Source organism: Melopsittacus undulatus, chromosome 4 (genome assembly GCF_012275295.1).
Source record: "Melopsittacus undulatus isolate bMelUnd1 chromosome 4, bMelUnd1.mat.Z, whole genome shotgun sequence".
Classification (NCBI taxonomy): Eukaryota; Metazoa; Chordata; class Aves; order Psittaciformes; family Psittaculidae; genus Melopsittacus; species Melopsittacus undulatus.
This window is the reverse complement of record NC_047530.1, coordinates 97534333-97552057: the sequence shown is the minus strand read 5'-3', so window position 1 is coordinate 97552057 and position 17725 is coordinate 97534333. Positions and strand designations below refer to the sequence as shown.

At 53.0% G+C, this 17725-nt stretch overlaps 2 protein-coding genes across 4 annotated transcripts in view; both read right to left on the bottom strand.

Moving 5' to 3' along the window:
• KCNIP2 (potassium voltage-gated channel interacting protein 2) overlaps positions 1-1443 on the bottom strand; it is a 42384-nt gene extending 40941 nt beyond the window's left edge. For all 3 annotated transcript variants that reach the window (XM_034062002.1, XM_034062003.1, XM_034062004.1), the window contains exon 1: positions 1371-1443. In XM_034062002.1, coding sequence (XP_033917893.1) covers positions 1371-1443 — 73 coding nt within the window. The remainder of the gene's footprint in view (positions 1-1370) is intronic.
• Positions 1444-10516: 9073 nt separating this feature from the next.
• Positions 10517-17725, bottom strand: part of ARMH3 (armadillo like helical domain containing 3) — a 129059-nt gene continuing 121850 nt past the window's right edge. Inside the window, exons 25-26 of the mRNA XM_034061758.1 lie at positions 16984-17100; positions 10517-10987 (exon numbers count right to left, since the gene is read on the bottom strand). Coding sequence (XP_033917649.1) covers positions 10895-10987; positions 16984-17100 — 210 coding nt within the window. The 3' untranslated portion in view covers positions 10517-10894. The remainder of the gene's footprint in view (positions 10988-16983; positions 17101-17725) is intronic.

Genomic DNA, 17725 nt, shown 5'->3' with positions numbered 1-17725 from the left:
CCAGCAACCCTATCCCTGCGGGAAGAAGCTGGCACAGGTGCAGGGCTCCCCTCTGCCCAGGTTCCTGCTGCACAGCTAGCTCTCAGGTAAGCCTAGGCATAAAAGGTCTCAGCCTCAGAGACTGGGGTTTATTTTTAACTTCAGTTTGATTTAGATCCATATGGACACTTTAAAGTTACCGGAGAAACCAAAAGTTGTGTGTGGGTTCCAAGTTCCTACACAGCTCAAAAATATCTTCCCTACCGCACGTTTGGGCAGGCACCAAGCAGCATCTGCAGGCGTGGGGCTGCCCAGGGAAGCAGAGCAGGGTCCTGCCCTGTGCCACCATCACCTCCTCGCAGCTCCAGAGCAAAGCCTGAGATCCACTCCAGACCATGGCAGGAAAAGCATCACCAGGACTCAGGGGAGCCGCCTGTACCCACACCTCAGTGCCTGCGGCACGAGGGCACCCAAGCCCACCGGCTGAGAACAGGTTCGGCTCCATCATGGGTCCCGGGAGGCAGGTGGGAACTGTGGCCCCATTTCATAGCTCCTGCTACATGGAGGCCCTGAAAGGGGATGGGATTTGGGCTGATCCGTGGAGAGCACGTGGGGAAGGAGGGTTGTTGCCTGCTCCAGCCCAGCTGCTTCGCTATCGGACAGTGGGGAACGAGGTGTGATGGATGGACAGACGTGGTGGGATGTGGGATGCCATCCAGTTCCCTGCTGGGACGAAGGATGGAGGGGGATGCAATAGTGTCACAGATGGGTCATATTTGGCCTCCCTGTCCCACGGCCACCCCATCCCGGGAATAAAGCATCTCTGGAGATGCTCTAAGGGAACATTGGGTGATGGATAGAGAAGACAACAGGCTCTGTGGTGCTGCTGGGGTTTACTGATAGGGGCGAGCCTCTCTGTTCCCAGGAAACCTGCTGCCAGGGTGCTGCCGTGCCACCCAGGCTGCCGCGGGGGGTCCAAGCCATGGCAGAGAGAGCCCAGTGCCAAACCTTGGTGTCCCGAGGGGCTTGGGAGAAGCAGTGAGGATGGGGGAGCTTGGGGGCGGCCAAAAGCGATTCAAGCATCCCACCCCGCGGCGGGGGCCTTTTCCCAACACACCTCTGCCCGGCCGGGATCAAAGTGACCCCCCTCCCCCGGAGCATTCCTTCCCCGTGGGTCCGGACTGTGCCCCTGCTCCAGCGCCGGCCCCCCTCCTCCCTGGGCAAGGCGTGCGGCGAAGCGGGGCGGGCAGGGGGCCGGGGCTCAGCCGGGTCTGGAAGCGGGCGGGCCGGGGGTACCGGGGTGCCCGGGGCCGTGCTGGGGTGCCCGGGGGGGGACCCCCGCGCCGTGGTCCCGAGCGGCTGCTGCACCTTCCCCGGCGGGCGGCACTCACCCGTGAGCTGGTCGTAGGAGCCGTCCAGGTCGTGGGAGTCGGACAGGCTCTCCTTCCTGCCCTTGTTCCGCATCTTCCCGGCGGCGGGGGGAACCGCGACGGGGCGCACGGGCTCCGCCGCCGGGCAGGGGGGGCCCTCGCCCGCCGCCTCCCCCCGCCCCGCCGCCCGCAGCACTCACCGCGGCAGCAGGAAGGGGCCGGCGGTGCCGGGGGCTCGGCTCGGTGCAGCTCGGTACAGCAGGCAGGAGCGCGCAGCCGCCCCGGTCCCCGCCGCCGCCGGGGCTGGGCACGGCCGCCCCCTCCCTCCCGTCCTTCCCCGCCTCCTCCCGGGAGCCGTCGGCCCGGCCCCGCCGCCCTGCGCCGCCGAGGGGAAACTGAGGCACGGCCGAGAGCGGCGGGGGAGGGCTCCAGGGGAGAGGCTGCTCCGCGCTGCAGGGAGGGCTCGGGATAGCCCCATGGGGACTGCACGGGGACGGGGCTGGAGGAGGCACAGGGCAGGAGAAGAGCGGACCCCACACACACTGCGGGGGAGCGAGGGCACCCCAAGCCCTGCCTGTTGATGCCAACGGGACCGCAGGAGCTGCAGAGGAAGGGGGACCCCAGCCCTGCCCAGTCTGGGGCGGCTGCTGGGTCTCCCCCGGCTGGGAAACCGGTCGGAGGCAGAGGGGACATGCAGCGGCCAAGGGGTGCAGCAGAGCTGTGCGGAGGGTGGCCCGCTCCGCCTGCTTGCAGGCAAGCATAGGGGCAGGTCCCCTTCCACTGCTCCCCACCCCGAGCATGGGTTTCCCACGCAGGAAGCTTTCTTGGAGCCTCCAGAAGGGTTTTTACCCCATCTTCAGTAGCCGCATGGAAGGGGTGAAGCAGCAGCGCACACTGGGGACACTTCCAGAGGCAAGGTGCTGCTAAAGGAGCTCACAGCCCCACTGGTACATCTGGCATTGGGAGCTGGAGGTCCCGCTGCTGTCCCCGTTTTTTGCTGCCATCTGTGCACGATGCCATCCTGGGAGATGCGAGCTGTGCTCAAGAGTTCCTACCACAGGCAAAGCCACTGGCTTTAGGCGCACTGCGTGTTTGCAATGTGACGGGTCCTGAGCACATCTCAGGGGCTGCCCAGCTCCCAGCGTTTCCCACTTCCCTTCATCTCGTCATCCTCTGGTCTAAGTAGAGAGATGGAGGGGAGCAAGGCCAACAGAGGAGGCAAAGCGTTTCACCCTGATCCCTGTGCCCAGCCGGGCCCTCCCAGCCCACAGGATCCACAGGGCAGGAAGGGAATCCAGAGCAGCGAGGAGGGAGGGCCGCGCTCACGCGGCAGCGTGTTGTCAGCGTGCTTTGGTGTCAAGCCATGAAAGAAGCCGCCTTAGCGAGGCAGCGATGCTTAGCAACTGCCTGGATCTAAAAATAAGAGCCATTTAGCGAGGAAAACGCAGTGGAGAAATGCTCGGAGAACAGAACACATCCCCCAGCCCTGCCCATGGCCCGGCCACCGCCGCAGAGCCCGTGCGCCCTGACTGGCTGGAGAGAAACTCCCGGGACAGCCCTGGAGATGCCAGCCCTGGGCCTGCCAAGCAGGGCTGGGGCACAGGCAGCCCGCACACCCCCTGCGCTGCTGGGCTTGTCCACCCTGCTCCGTGCCTGCCCTATCCTCCATCCTCTCCATCACAGCCACCTCTTCTCAGCAGACCTGGGGACCAGGGAAATAGCCTCAGTTGGTTGGGCTGCGTGAGCTGTGCCCAGGTTCACCCGATCCACCTCCAGCATCCTGCGGGTCCATCCTGCTGCAGACGTGGGGGCCCAGCAGAGCTTCATGGGGGAAGTTTTCACCTTCTGCCACCCCTGGTCCATCGGGAGGCAAACGTGGCTATTTTTATCCCAGCTAAGTGCTCCTCTTCTGCAGGCAAGCGAGAGATGCTCTGCCAGGCTAGGGAGAGGGGGGAAGGTTGGGGGGTTTGGTGGGTACCATGGGGTAGGGTAGGGCACCCCAGGCCCAGGCTGACACAGCCCACCCTCCCCTCAGTGCGAAAACAGGGGACACAACCTGCATGCTCGCTGGTCACGGCTCCTTTCCTTAGCAGACACGAGGGCTGGGCATCCTGCCAGGATTCACAGCCTTTGAGCCTTCCTCAGCTCAGGAAAAATGCAACATCGTCCCCTAAATGTTCTTCTGGGCACTGGGAGCCGGAGGTCTGCAGGATGCTGGGGTGGGAGCAACCCTTTGTGCTGCAGGAACGGGTCTGGTCCCTGACGGCTCACCCAGACCCAGGCTGGGACCCAGATACACCTTGGTAAAGATTGTAGGGGTCCTGTGGAAGCACCCAGGTCCCCGAGCTCATCTCTGGAGAACAGCAGAGAACCACGGGGAAATGGGGCCATGTAAAACTGCCTCAGGGCTTGGTAAAGCCAACACCAGGGTAGGAGAGGGATGGAGAACAAGGAGGCGGGTGAGAGACATAAGGAGGGATGTGAGCTGTGGCACAAGGGGTGCTGCACCTTGAGGTGCAGCCCAGGCTGTGTGTTCCTTGAAGGCTGTGTGCTCCTTGAAGGTTCCTTGAACCCTTGTGGTTCCTGGGACCACCGATCCATCCTCACCATGATGGAAATCACCCACTCACATCAGTCTAGGCGAGAGGCACGTTCCCTAAGTGGCCCATCTGTCACCCTGTCAGCGGCAGCAGCGGCACTTCCATAAAGGACATCTTCATGGGATTAATGCTGCTCCCAAGCAGTGGAACTGCAGCCAGGAATGGCTCTGAGCCAGGGTGAGAGGGGTTGGAAGATGTGTGCAGGGTCATGCTATCCAAGCGATTCATCTGTCCCCAGCTTAGGCCATCTCAGCTTTGTTGGGAATAACTGGGGAAGGGGACAAGTTTGGGATGCTCCAGTATTGCCTGGATCACTGGATGCAGAGCCCTGCTGCTGGCAGAGCTGTGCCAGGCTGCCACCAGCATTGTCCAGACCCTGGCTGGACCAAGCAGAAAACCTTAGGCTCAACACAAAACCCAAAACAATCCCAAAATGCTCCCATCCACAGAAGCAAGAAGAGCCTGGAACAGAGGCAGGAGCTCTGGGGTCTGCATCCCAACAGGCTGGGCTAGAAGGATGCAGGGAGCTCTCCCCAACGCAGGAGACCTGCAAGCCCTCTACAAACAACCTGCTGCAACTGCTACAGGGGGACAGGGAGAGGGAAAGATGCGATTTAACACTTCATTAGGTAACCACAAGGCATCGATCTGCCCTACCAGCCTGCGTGTTGTCTAATTGCATATCTCCATTCTTATTAATTCTATTGAAAAAGCAGGGAGCAAGACTCAGGAGTCTGATCCTATCTTTAGGAAATTTCAAACAGAGATGTAATTACCAACTGCTCTAAATCATGGTGCTTTATCCACTGTTAACAGTATTTTAAAGCCATGGTCATCAATAGCAAGTCCTCGGGATGCACTCTCAACAGATGCCATTAATCTTATTTTGACTGTAACCACCCGGTGCCTCTGGGCTCAGATTTACAGTTGGCAGTGAGGAACAGCTCTGTTTCTCCAGCAAAGCAGGCTCCTGGGGAGCCTCAGGCTGGGACATGGGATGCAGCATGGGATGCTCCTAGAACCAGCCCCAGAGGGCAGAGACCGGAGCTCCTTAACCCAGCATCACCCTTGCAAAAATGCCAACCAACAGCAGTGTTAGACAGGGATGAGCAGCTCAGCACCAGGGCTTTTCCCCACCCAGGTCCCACACAGACCCCAGCCCAGAGGAGGGATGCTCGTGGCCATGCAAGTGGCTGCAGGGGAGCTCCAGGCAGGGCAAATGGGCTCACTCAAGTATAAACCACAGTATTTACTACACCCACAGAGGAAATGGATCTGGGGAGCACGAGACCTGGACAAACCTCATGCAGCCCTGGGGTCCTGAGGGAGGACACAGGAAGCAGCAGAGCAGCAGGTCCTCCTGGGGAGGACACGCACAGGGGAGGACTGCTCCCATCCATTAGCCCACCCTGCAGAGACACTTAAGAAGGTGGGAGCCACCGTGAGACTCAGAGCTGGGGGGGAGTTTCAGCTGTGGAAAACGTTGCAGATCTAGAGGAGGAACAGATGCCTGCAAGCTGCTGGGAGAGCCTTGCAAGTGGGAATGCTGCAGGGGAAAGGGAACCTCCTTTGTCAAATATAAACCAGCAGGTGGGAGAAATCTGGATGCACAGGAGGGAGACTTCACATCACTCTGCGTGTCCTCGAAAGCCAGTCACCTGCCTCCGCCAATGCCTCCAGCATGGAGGGACTCCCTGGCACGGCCACACGGCTGGGGGGTCTGCGGGGGCTCTGTGCCCACCCTGAGTGTTTCTCTGCTACTTCTGTGTGAAGAAAAGCACTTGGTTTAGAAAGCAAAGACTGCTCTGGAGCACACTTGGACTCAGGAGGTACCCTGGGTCTCACAAACCCTCCCAGCACTATAAAGCATCTCTCGTAAACGTGTGCTCAGTGCCTGTGGGATCAGCTTTTATTTAAAGAGGAACCAGATACTATTTCCATCCTTAACTTACACCACACTGGATGCCACACCAGGGGCTCTTTCAGCAGCTCAGGTCTGCTATGAATACAGGTGTGCATCTCTGTCAGGAGCGAGTTTGTGCTGCAGACATGGGTCTTGCTCTGCCCAGGCTCACCTCCATGGGAGGGGATGTCCATGCTGCGATCCTTGTGTCAGCACATAGCTCTTTGGTCTCCATCCCATCCCCCTGGCCTGGCAATGACCATAAATAGGATGAAAGCAGGGGATGGTGTGGTGCAGACTGGTGCTGCTGGAGCATCACTTGCCACAGGCTGAAGGAGCAGCGGGCCTGGAGCTGCTGGACAGGGAACAAGCTGCCATAGTACACCTCACCCTGTACACTGCGGGGAGAGCCCTGGTTGAACCCCAGAGCAGGGGGGCTCCAGCTAATTAGTCATTAATTACTTCAGAGAGGAAACGAGCAAAAGCCAACCTGTGCATACCTGTGGCACAGTGACCCGTGGGCCCTGGAACCTGGCCAGGCTGCACAGCACTGAGGAATGGTTGAGGGTTCACCTGTCAAAGCAGAGCTGAAGAGCCAGCCCAGCCCAGTGTGTGTCCATCTCCCTGCAGCCTCCCCAGACCCTCCATGCCCTCACAGGGCTCTCGGGAGCTCCTAGGCTCTGGCAGCAGCCTGGCAGGGCTCTGGGCTGTGCTGCAGTGAGCGGTGAGCCCGGTTCATTTAATCTATTCAATTGAATTCAATTTCCAGCTGCATGATTCAATTAGCCCTGGGGGGACAGCACAGGAGAGCAGGGGCTGTGGAGAATGGCCTGGCCTGTGCTCCGGCTGCCACGGAGCTGGAAGGGGGGAGAGCAGTGTGGAGGAACAGCAGCTGCTCCCGCAACAGGAGCAAATCAAGCATCCAGTGGCAGTCCCCCAAGGGTCGTGCTTGTCCCGTTCATTTGGGGTCACTCTTCTGCTTGATCAGTGTCCCCCTGAGCTCACCCACACTGGGCTGCAGTGGGGACAACCCAGGCTCTGACCGGCACAAAGGACACTCAGCAGCCCTAGGGAATGCCAGGTCCCACAAGCCTTGCAACAAGCCCTTCTCCAGGCTCCTGGCCCAGACTTTCATTCATCATTTCTTTTTCTGTCCACCCTCCCGCTGAGAGAATCAGCAAAGGCATGAATTAATTTCCAGCAGGCGAAAGGCACATCTTATCCTGGACCCTTTGGATTTCTGCAGCTCCCAACACTGGCCTTTACCCCTTTCCTCTCCGGTTACTGCAATGGCTCATCTGCCAAAAAACCCTCATCACCTCCACAGGAGCAAACTTCCATCCAGTACATCCCTGCTCACCCCAACAAGAAAACAGCCCAGAAAACAGGAGATGAGAATAAATATCCAGGAGGCATTGGTGCTGACACCGAGATGGAGAGCTGCTTGTGAGTGCCAAGAGCCAGCTGTAAATCTTGCTGCAGACTGCTGGCTGTGCAGCAGCCCCAGCACACACGATGGCAGCCGTGACTTGGCAGGGCACTGGCATCTCCCTCTGCCTGACGGCATGGGGAGGCAGATGGAGCATGCTGGGCCTGACCCCCTGCACAAGTGCTGTGTTGATAGCTCTCCCCAGGACACCAAGCTCCTCTTCCTGATACCCACCGTGCAACAGCCTGGCAGGATCCTAGAGCTGGGGAAGAGCATCAATACTTCAGGCAGGCAGAGAAAAGTGCCCCAGTGGGAACCAGGACATGAGCATGTGGAGGGCAGCTCAACCCTAGAGATATACCCTCCACACCACATGGATGGGATCACAGCAGGTAACAGCCATGCTCAGGGAGGGGGTGAAGAGGCTTACAAACCAAACAGAGTAGGGTGAGGGTGCACCCTAATTTGTGTACATGAGACCCAGGGGTACTACCTGCTCCGGACACCTCAAACCATCACATGGAGCCGACACCCCTCACTAGCCTCCCTTCAGTACTCTCTGCCTCTTCTGACAAGCTATAGGCCAGGCAGGGGGAATCTCAGCTCCTGAGAAGCAGCCTCTTTCTCAAGTCTGCTTGGAAAATGGGACCTGCAAGAGCTGAGGAAAAAGATACCAAAAACCACAGAGATTTACAAATCAATTTTCGGTGACTCCCCCCAAAGTTTCGCTCAAACTCAATTTTTCTCCTGCAGAACTTGGTCATTATTTTGTAAAATATTTGTCTCCCTGCAGCAGCTGCCTAATTTAAAGGCAGCAATCTCATTTCTCCCCACACTCCCCAAGCCTCAAAACCAGCTCTTCCGATAATAGACTGAGTTATGAATTAGATATAATAAAATACACTCAACTGCTCAGATCAGATACAGGAAAGTTTGGGGCCACCAGCCACATCCTGAGGCTGAATATTGAAGTTAAATGACTTTCTGCCTAGTTCAAGCTGGCTCCCAGACACAAGCACCAGTGAGGTGTTTAACAAAACAGGGAAATCTGCAGCAGAATCTGTGAGCAAGAGCTGGCTGACACCAGCAGGAGAGAGCATCACACTGTGCACAGGAAGATCTCTGCATCCCTTGCTCATGGGCTCTCAGCCTTGTCTGCTTTCCCTACCGGCAGCCCCAGGGGCATGCGGAGTACTGATGGTACCTGCAGCCTGGACCAAGGAGGGGGCACTGCTGAGTGCACCACAACCTGACTACGCAGGAAGAGCCCGAGGGCAAATGACTGCCTTGCTGCAGCCACATGTCACCAAATGGTGACAGGGCCACCCCCATAACACCCCCTGTCCCCTCTGTGAAGGACAAACGCTGCACACTCTGGATATGCAGGGCTCTGCTATTTATTGAGCTCTAGGTTTGTATGTACATCCACTTACAGTGCTTGGTTCAGTGACAGTGTGACAAGAGGATGTGTGTCAGTGTCTTCCCCAGCTCAGCCTTGGATGAGGGCTGACCCCATGGGAGCGGCTTCCAGCCACAGCCTGGGATTCTCAGTTCATTCCAGCAAGGGAGCACCCGGGGGAGACGAAATCTTCTATAGCTGAGCCCAGAGTGAAAAGCTGAGAATCCCAGAGGTTGCGGAGGCAGGGGCAGACTCATTCCCAACTCTGTCACATACCCGCTTAGCCTCAGCCTGAGATTAGCGAAAAGGAGGCATGTGGACAGCTGGGTGACTCAGTGCTCTGACAGTAGCGACATTGGGGCTGCACCTCAGGGAAGCAACTCAAGCCCCCTTTAAATGAAATTCCCTGTCCCCAGAGGCAAGATCATCTAGCAAAGTCTCCCCACAGCTACAGACGAGTGCCATGTGCTGCAAGCATCGTTATTGTTTCTTTACTGGAGAAGCTGACTCCTTCTATGTGCCCTGTCCTGTTCTCAAGCCAAGTGATTTTATGGAGTCCACTTGCTTTCCCAAGCCCCGTCCCTTTGGTATGTACACATTTCTACACACTTGCATGGCAGAAAGCAAGTAAGTGTCTGGCTTAGCTGATAAAAGCCAGCCAATTCCCTGCTGAGGCGAAGTATCTCCTGTCAGGAGAAGTCGGTGCTCCCAAGGAAAATGTACGGTCTTCATCGGATGCTGTGCTCAGCGGGTGGCCAAGGACACAGCTTTCGGTTTCCCGTGCTCATGGCAGGTAGAGATGAAACATGAATGCAATTAACACATGTTAGCATGAAGAAACCTTGCCTAAAAATGGTAGTAAATGAGCATGATGTTCACACTGCTCACACTAACCTAACAAGGCTAGAGTGGGACTAGGCACTTCTTTTGCAAACAAAACTCTATTTTCTAGGGAAAAACAAAAGTGGATCTGGGATGTAACTAACTTCTCTGCTTCTGTCCACCAAGTCAGGCCAGATCCTAACATCACTGCTGGGAGCTGAAAATGCAGGAGCAGGGAATGGGTGTTTATGCTGCGTATTCCTGAGTTGGCAGCCAGAAACAGCACTTGGAACAGGCTCTGCTGGCCCTGGGCACCTATGAAACACTGGCTCTGGAGCACAAAGGCCTGCCTGGGACCCAGAACATCATCCCAGAGCTCTTCCTTAGGAAGTCCTCAGCAGACTGTTGCTGCAAGTTGCTTGGTGAAGACAGGAGGGCAAGCAAGAAAATGAAGAAACTTCTTCTCCAGCTGCATTTTAATCGTGTGCTACACACAAGGGAAAAATGGGGACTGCTTAGCTCATGAAGGTCACCAGGCACTTGCAAACATGTGCAAGGCAGACGCTCTGGTGAGGAAGGGAATGATTGTCACAATGCAGTCTCTGATGGGCAATAAGGAGAGTGGGGAGAGAGAGTCAACCTGTCCTTTGCCCCGTTAAAATGGAGTATCCCAAAATGTCCCTCAGCCTTAGAAAACAGCAGAGATGAGCTGGGCTACTGAAAGTAACAGCGACCCCAAGCAGAGCTGGTCTTCAGTGTAAACCAACAGCCCTGGAGGCAAAATTTCTCCTTCACCAATAATCCAGTGGCTTGGTTCAAGTGACATCATAAGGAACCAGCAATGAGCAGGGCCTGCTCCTTGGGGAAACTGTTTTATACCCCAAAGCCATTCCCAGTGGGGTCTGATGTACATTGCAGGAGGGCAGGCTAATTCAGGCTGACAGAAAAGAACAGCCCTCACCTGGGACCAGGGAGCTTTCCCCACAGAGCAGGCAAGTGATCTCAATGCAGAACTGTCTCACACAGCTGGACTGGCTTTATTATTTTGGTTGTGAGCTCTCCCCAGCTCTGCTACAAAGCTTTCCAGTGCATCTTCCCTGAGGCTGTGGAGGGAATCCCTATTGCTATGTCACAGGAATGGCTGCCCATCCCCACTGCACCTTACAGAATTGCTTCCTCCTTCTCCTCAACATGCCCATCACTCTCTTCAGCCCCAGTCCTGTTGAAACACATGCCTTTGGGATCAAACACACAGCAGCAAGGCTCTCCCCTAAAAGAAATGCAGTCCCTTCTGCAGGCGGGAGGCAAGGGGCAACTGGCTGCAGATCTGTAGTGTCCCTGCCCAAACAGGCCCATCTCTGGTCAGCCCCGCGCAGTGGCAGCGTCCCCACTTCAAGAGATTGTAGAGAACTCCTTCAGCAGCAGTTCCTGGCTCAGCGTGTTGAAAGCCAGGTTCTTCCTCACATTGATGCTGATGGACCGAACCTGGCAGAGACAAAACAAGATGTTTTAGCCAAGGGATTCCTCCTGGCTCCCCATAAGCATGCAGCTTTGATGCTGCTGACCTCCAGGTTCAGCATGAAACTGTTTTGCATGCTGTTATAGCCACAGAGAACTTGCTGCAGCCAACTCCCACTGCAACTCCAGCTTAGTAAGAAATCCCTGAGGATCCTGGAATAATGGGAATGACTATAATGACATCCCAGCAAGGAGAGTAAATTCCAAATGACACAGGGATGGGAGAGGATGCTCTGTTTGGATACATAAGCAATGATAGCTTCCTGCTGTGAGGCAAAGCGATGGGGAAAGTGAGCATTTCCAGGTTGCAGCTGGAAGAGAGTTTTCTACCAGTGACCACTGGTTCTGCTCTAGAACCTGCAGATCCAAAGATACAGAGTCAAGGAAAGGACAGAGACCATGCTACGATGCTGTAAACACAAATTACCATCGAGGCTGGCAGAAACCCGTGGGTCCAGGGCCAGCTGTATTTTGAGCTGAACGTCTTACACTTGAAGCTGGCTCATTGGCTGTCTCTGAAGAAGTGACAACTTTATCTCTCAGTGATACCCAGACTTCTGGTCACCGGCAGAGTCTGTGAAGAGCAGCCGGACAGCCCTGTTGAGCAGCAGCTTCCCCTCCCTTCCCCCTTCATGCCTGCAGACTTGCTGGCTGAACACACAGGCCCCAGACTGGGCTCAGTCTCAGCAGCACTCGGCAACGAGAAAACAAAGTCAAACATCATCTGTGTCAGCGACTGTGTGCAGCAGTGACAGAAAGCAAAACTGACACAAGCTCATCCAAACAACGGGATTACAGTTCCCAGAGACTTGGAGCCTGTGATAATAAGGTTGTTGCTGACCTGGTTAGTGTTTCGTGCTTTTCAAAGGCACTGGGGGATGAATTACATAGAAGCAGAATGAGGAAGCCAACAGTGGGGGATGGGAAGCAAGTTAGCACTTGCTGCACTGGTGAGAAAAAAAGAGGGAAGGTTAGAAAGCTCCCAAAGAGGCAGGAATTGTACGAGTGGGAAGCAAATCAAGACATGAAAGGTTAACAGGGATAGCTGTGAAATGAACCCCAGTGAACCCCACTGCACAGACCTCAACAACCCAAGCGAGCCAGCAAAGATGTCTACACTTAAAGAAAGAATACTTAAGTTTCATGGCATCTCCAGAAACAACAAACTCTTCTTCATCAGGATGCTTGGCAGAGACCCCATGTGTCTTTGTTTCCTTGGAGCACCCTCTCACCTCTCTTCTCTAGATGTCCTTTTACTTACTCCATACTAAAATAGTCTGGGATCACGTTTTGTAGGATAACCCACTTTAACACAGATTATAGCAAGTTGTCTCCGGAGCAACGGTTTGCACTGGGCTGTCTCCCTGTCAGGAAACAGGAGCCCCACTAGCAGGATTTGGTCTCAATCCTACTGAATGCTCCCCACTCCAGTGCTCAGCAATTCAGTTCCAGAGGGGAACAACATGGCTAAACAGATGAGAGACCTCTGCCTTGGGGAGTGTGACTGCCTGTAGAAAAGGGGCAGATGCTACATGTAGTGTAAGCCAGCATTCTTATTCGGACTATGAGCATTTCCATGTGCCCCAGCAACAGAAAGGACAAGCAGAAATGAGCTCCTGGCCTTACGAACTGCTGCCAGAGGCCAGGCACCAGCAGTAGAAGATGTCCAACTTGTCTACACATCAAGGTCTCCTATGTGGCAGCAGTTTCTACAAGTCCAGAAAGGGAGGCTGGAGTGGCACACAATGAAAACTGTGAGGGTGGTGAGGCACTGGAATGGGTTGCCCAGGGAGGTTGTGAATGCTCCATCCCTGGCAGTGTTCAAGGCCAGGTTGGATGAAGCCCTGGGTAACATGGTTTAGTGTGAGGTGTCCCTGCCCATGGCAGGGAGGTTGGAACTGGATGATCTTAAGGTCCTTTCCAACCCTAACTATTCTGTGATTCTATGATTCTATGACTTAGTGAAATTGTAGCCATGGGCTAGATAGAGCACCAGAAATTAAACTTGTTTAGTTTGCAAAGAGATGGTTTAGGAAGAACAGAGCAAACACTCTCCAATATGTAAAATGAGGTCAGAAAGAGAACACTGAGTAACATTTCTCTGGCTCCCCAGGGACAGGGCAAGAAATACTCAAGACAAAGAAGATTTACACTGGAAAAGAGGAAATACTTTTAAACCTGTGGGTTGTGAAGCAGTGGAGTAGATCACCTGGGGAGCTGTTTTCACTTGAAGACAGCTTCAGGTTTCAAGAGGAGCTTAGACACAAACTTTGGTCAAGAGCAGTCTAGCTGGCTTTAATTTGCTTTAACACAAGCTGGGGAGATGTTTCTACAAATCTCTGCTCAGCATTGCCTCTGCTGTGAGAAAGCAACAGCTCTGAACCAACCAGCTTAAAAGGTAAGAATAGCACAAATTAGAGTTAAATCAAGTTATCTCTGGCACCAGGGCTCAGGTCAGGGAGCCAGAGCTCATCTCCCTTTTGGGATTGGAAGACCAGACAGTGGCACAGGGAGGTGTCAGCCTGTAACAAGGATAAACTTCAGCAGCTTCCTGCAGTCTGGCTGAGCTGCTCCATCCATGAGGCTACACCTCAGGCCTCCTCCTAGTTTCTGGTGCAGAGGGCAGCCCAGGCCTGGCTGTCAGCCTGGAAGCTACCAGAACGCTCTAGAGTGGCTTATACAAGGGGACAAAACCAGCCTTGGAAGGTAAGCTCAGAGCTTTAACAGCCATTCAGCAAGGAAGTAAAAGCAGAGCATTTGTCCTCTCTTGCTTCTGCATGGAGCATGCCAGAGCACACTAGTGGCAGGAGAGCTTTTAGAATTGCTTTCTCCTTATTAGGAGCTTTGATCACATTTAATGCACAAACTTGGCAGAAATGGGAAATGCACGAAATGCTGATATTACCTAAAGAACAACAAGCAAATGAAAGAATGGATGTAGTGGTGGCATTAACCACATGAGGAAAACAGTATTCACTTCTAGTTTCATGTCATTAGAGCTGGATAGCTGGAAGGGAGCAACCCTGCACAGACACTCCTACTTCACAGCAAGTCCCATCAATTAAACCTGTTTCAAATCAACAAGCAGCTCTTAAGAAATTTGTACAATGGGAGGAAGGTTTACACTGACTACTACATCTAATTAAAAGTCAAATTAGTGTAATTTCCCCTGCAGAAATCAACCCCTAATCAGGCTATTTTGAGACTCTGCTGACACCCATCCAACTGCAAAGACAGTGAATGTTTTAGAAAGATGCTGAATCTCTTTCCACGCATTCCTCCAGCTGCAGTGTGAGGGTCCAAAAGCTCACATCCAAACCATTCATTCTATCAAAGCAGTGCAGACCTCAAATGCCATCCCTGAGGGTTCAAAGGAAAAGAAATAAAGCATTAGAAAACTTCCTAACTTCCTTCCTTTAGCCCCTCAAAGGCAGCACAACAGGCCAGAAAACCCAGTTGATAAAACACTCTGAACATCACCTTCCACTACAATGTGGCTGCAGTATCACAGGCCTTTGAAAGCTTCTTTGAAAAGGGAATGTGAGAAGAAAGCAGATTTTTCTTTGGGATTAGCAAGAAAGAGCAGCACTGAGGCGAAGCCAGAGAAGCGAAACAGTGCATTAGCAGAGGATGTCAAAGGAGTGAGAACGAGATTTTTAAGCATAAAGGAGTCAAGAGAATGGCTTGGGGAAGTTTCTGCTCACCCACTTAATGGCAGCACAGAGAGATGAAAAGGCAGCTGAAAAGGAAAATGGCTTCTGTGTGTCATTCCCCACCAAGAAGGATTTGCTTTAATGCAATCACACAGACACAGGTAAGAAAAGCAGTCAGAATCTGGAAGCAATTATTTGCAAACAGATCCTGTTCAGGAAGACCTGATGGGACCAGCATGAGTTTGGAAACCATGCTGGAAACCTGTAGCTCACCACTAGACCTGCTCCTTTGGCAGAGCCTGTGAAGAAAACTGCAGCAGCTTCACTCTGCCACCTCCATGAAATCCTGTGAACCTCAGCTGTTAAACACAGTGCATTGGGCAGGGGGATATTACCCAACATCAGACCAGCAGCAGAAGACAAAGTAAAGATTAAAAAGCCTTGCAAAAAGGAAGCCAACTACCTGGTTTGAAGAGGATATAGAGAGGAAAGGGCAGACAGACTAGGTCCTTTTAGCTGAGTTGTTCAAACAATTAATAGAGCCATCAGTTACTGTGTACCTAGAGGAAAAAACAGCGTGGAGGACAGGAGGCCAGCTGGGTTTGTTCAAGCCAAATCATAGCATATCAGGTTGATTTCCTGCTGTGTTGAGGGAACAGCTTAATGGAATGCAGGGGATTTTCTATAGCTGTGAGTAAAGAACATTTAATAGGGTCCCAATTCTCAGGGCATCTAGAGAAATGTGGATTAAACAGATTCACAACTGGGTCAAATCAGCACATTTAGATGGTAATTATTCAAGGAGAGGGTCTCAGGGGTACCTGGATGGGCAATACTCAGAAGGGAGGCGAGGAGGGGCTGGTTAATCTAAACAGATTCTTAAATGATACATAATTGGGAATTTGGGAAAAAAAATAACTGAATAAATCATCAGGCTAGGAAGAAAATAATTTCAGCTGAAGTGTTTTGTAGCTGTGATGATCTTACGGCTGAGAATGTCATGGTAATCAATTGGCATGATCAGCCTGAGCTTCTGCTAGGCCAAGTGGAAAGTGGGGCATGCAAGAAGCAGAGCAGTCATGTGGCTGGGGAAGGAGATGCTGGCTGAGGAGGGCAGGAGCCCTTGGGATGGAACAGATGACAACAGAAACATGAATGTGTGTTATTTCCAGGGTACAGTAACAGGGGAAGTCTGTATCACAGGAAGATTATGGCCAAATTTCATTGCATGTATTCCAGATATGGTATCAAACAGCAGGCCAGAGAGATAAAAACAAGCACAAGAGCACAGAAAAATGGCATGAAAGTGCCTGTGAATGTTTTTGCTTGCATTCTACCCAATGGCAGTGCTAAAATGACCCAAAGCATTAAAATGCATTCTGTAGAAGGAAGCAAGACCAATTCAGGCATCCCTGCTCTGGAGCAGAGTAGACAGAGGGACGCATAACATTCCCAAACTCATGCAGACTCGTGACAGAGTGGGCAGGCATCAATTACTCATCAATCAGCAAGGTCAGAGCTAGGAGAGAGAATCAGCTCTCAAACTGGTGGAGAAAGCTGCCAGAGCTGGAGATCTCTCTCTTTGCTGAAGCCATAATGATTCAAAAGTGAAGAAAACCAGGTTCCCCTCAGATACCAGCCACTACAAAAGCTGCCTCCCTGGTGATGCAGCTCTTGGACAAGAAAGTTGTGTCAGGCTAATCTGGAGGAGGCTGAGCAAGCTGGTTTGCTAAAGAATACAACTACCAACCCAAACCATTTGGACTCAGTTTTGTCTTCACTATATTGTTTTTGTGGGGCTTCCTACCATCAGTCTTCTCCTCTGGCAAAGGAGACAATTGTAGGGAATGCCTTTGCTTTCTTTGCTTGGGAACCCTATTTTGTGAGTGATGAAGAAAAGCAATGAGCAGGCATATGTTTCACCAGCATCGTATATTCTGCTCAGTCCCATACTTTGTGGTCCCCTTAACAAAATTGAAAAGGCTAAGTTGCTTTGTGTGATAAACCCAAGGTGGGAGCTGTTAGCTTCTCCACCATGCAAATTTACCACCACAAAGGACAATGGATCTCCATGGCAAAAGGACAGAGACTGACTGACTGGTTGCTGGCCAGAGCAGTCTCGGGGTTCCTCCCCAACCATGTATGGTAGGGCAGGGAGCTGCAGGGCACTTTCAGACCTGTTGAGACATTCATTGCCTGTTCAGATCCTATTCCTGCTCCATCTTTGGAAGCAGCCCAATGGAGTAACAGGGCTGCTGCTACCCAGGCTGTAAGCAAAGGCTTTGGAAAGGGAGAATCAAGGCATCTTACCAGCTCTTTGAAGAATGCAGCCTCTTTATGCTGCTCCGAGTAGCGCTCATACTGGTCCAGTCCGTCCTGCAGTTTCAGGGTCAGCGTGTCATAGTTGGACCGCACCACTTCCAAAACCTATCAGAGACAGCCAAATACAGCAGAGTAATCAGTATCCACAGACACCTCAGCAGAGGAGGAGCAAGGCTGAGGTAGATCACAGCTCTGGCACCTGTATCTGCAACATACATGGCTTTAACAGCCAATATTTAGCTCATGGCTAACAGCACAGAGGTGGGCACTAAAGTCTTCCTAATGCCAGTAAGGAACAGATCTCAAATTCACAGAACTTCTCCATTCATGAGAACAGTGGATGAGCCTGTGTCTATAACAGCAGCAGTTTTCTAGATACTATTATGTCACAAGGAGAAATAGACATGATCTCATTAAACTAAGTAGCTAATTACCATTTGGACACCCAAATGTAACACAGCAGGCACCATGCAAACACAGGTTTGCCTGACTCCATAGTCCTTCCAGAGCTAGTTTGCCAGCACACCCTCCTCCTGGCTTTCTCATCACCATTCACAATTTGCTAAACCACCAGCTTCTACAGCTGTCCAGGTCAGTTTCCATACAGAGAGCACTGTGTTTCTCTCCTGATAGAAACAAGCTTCTGACAGGCACCGAGATAAGACCATCCATGGCACAGACTCTGGTCTTGGAAACAGATGGAGACACAAATCCTGCCTTCCTGCCCAGG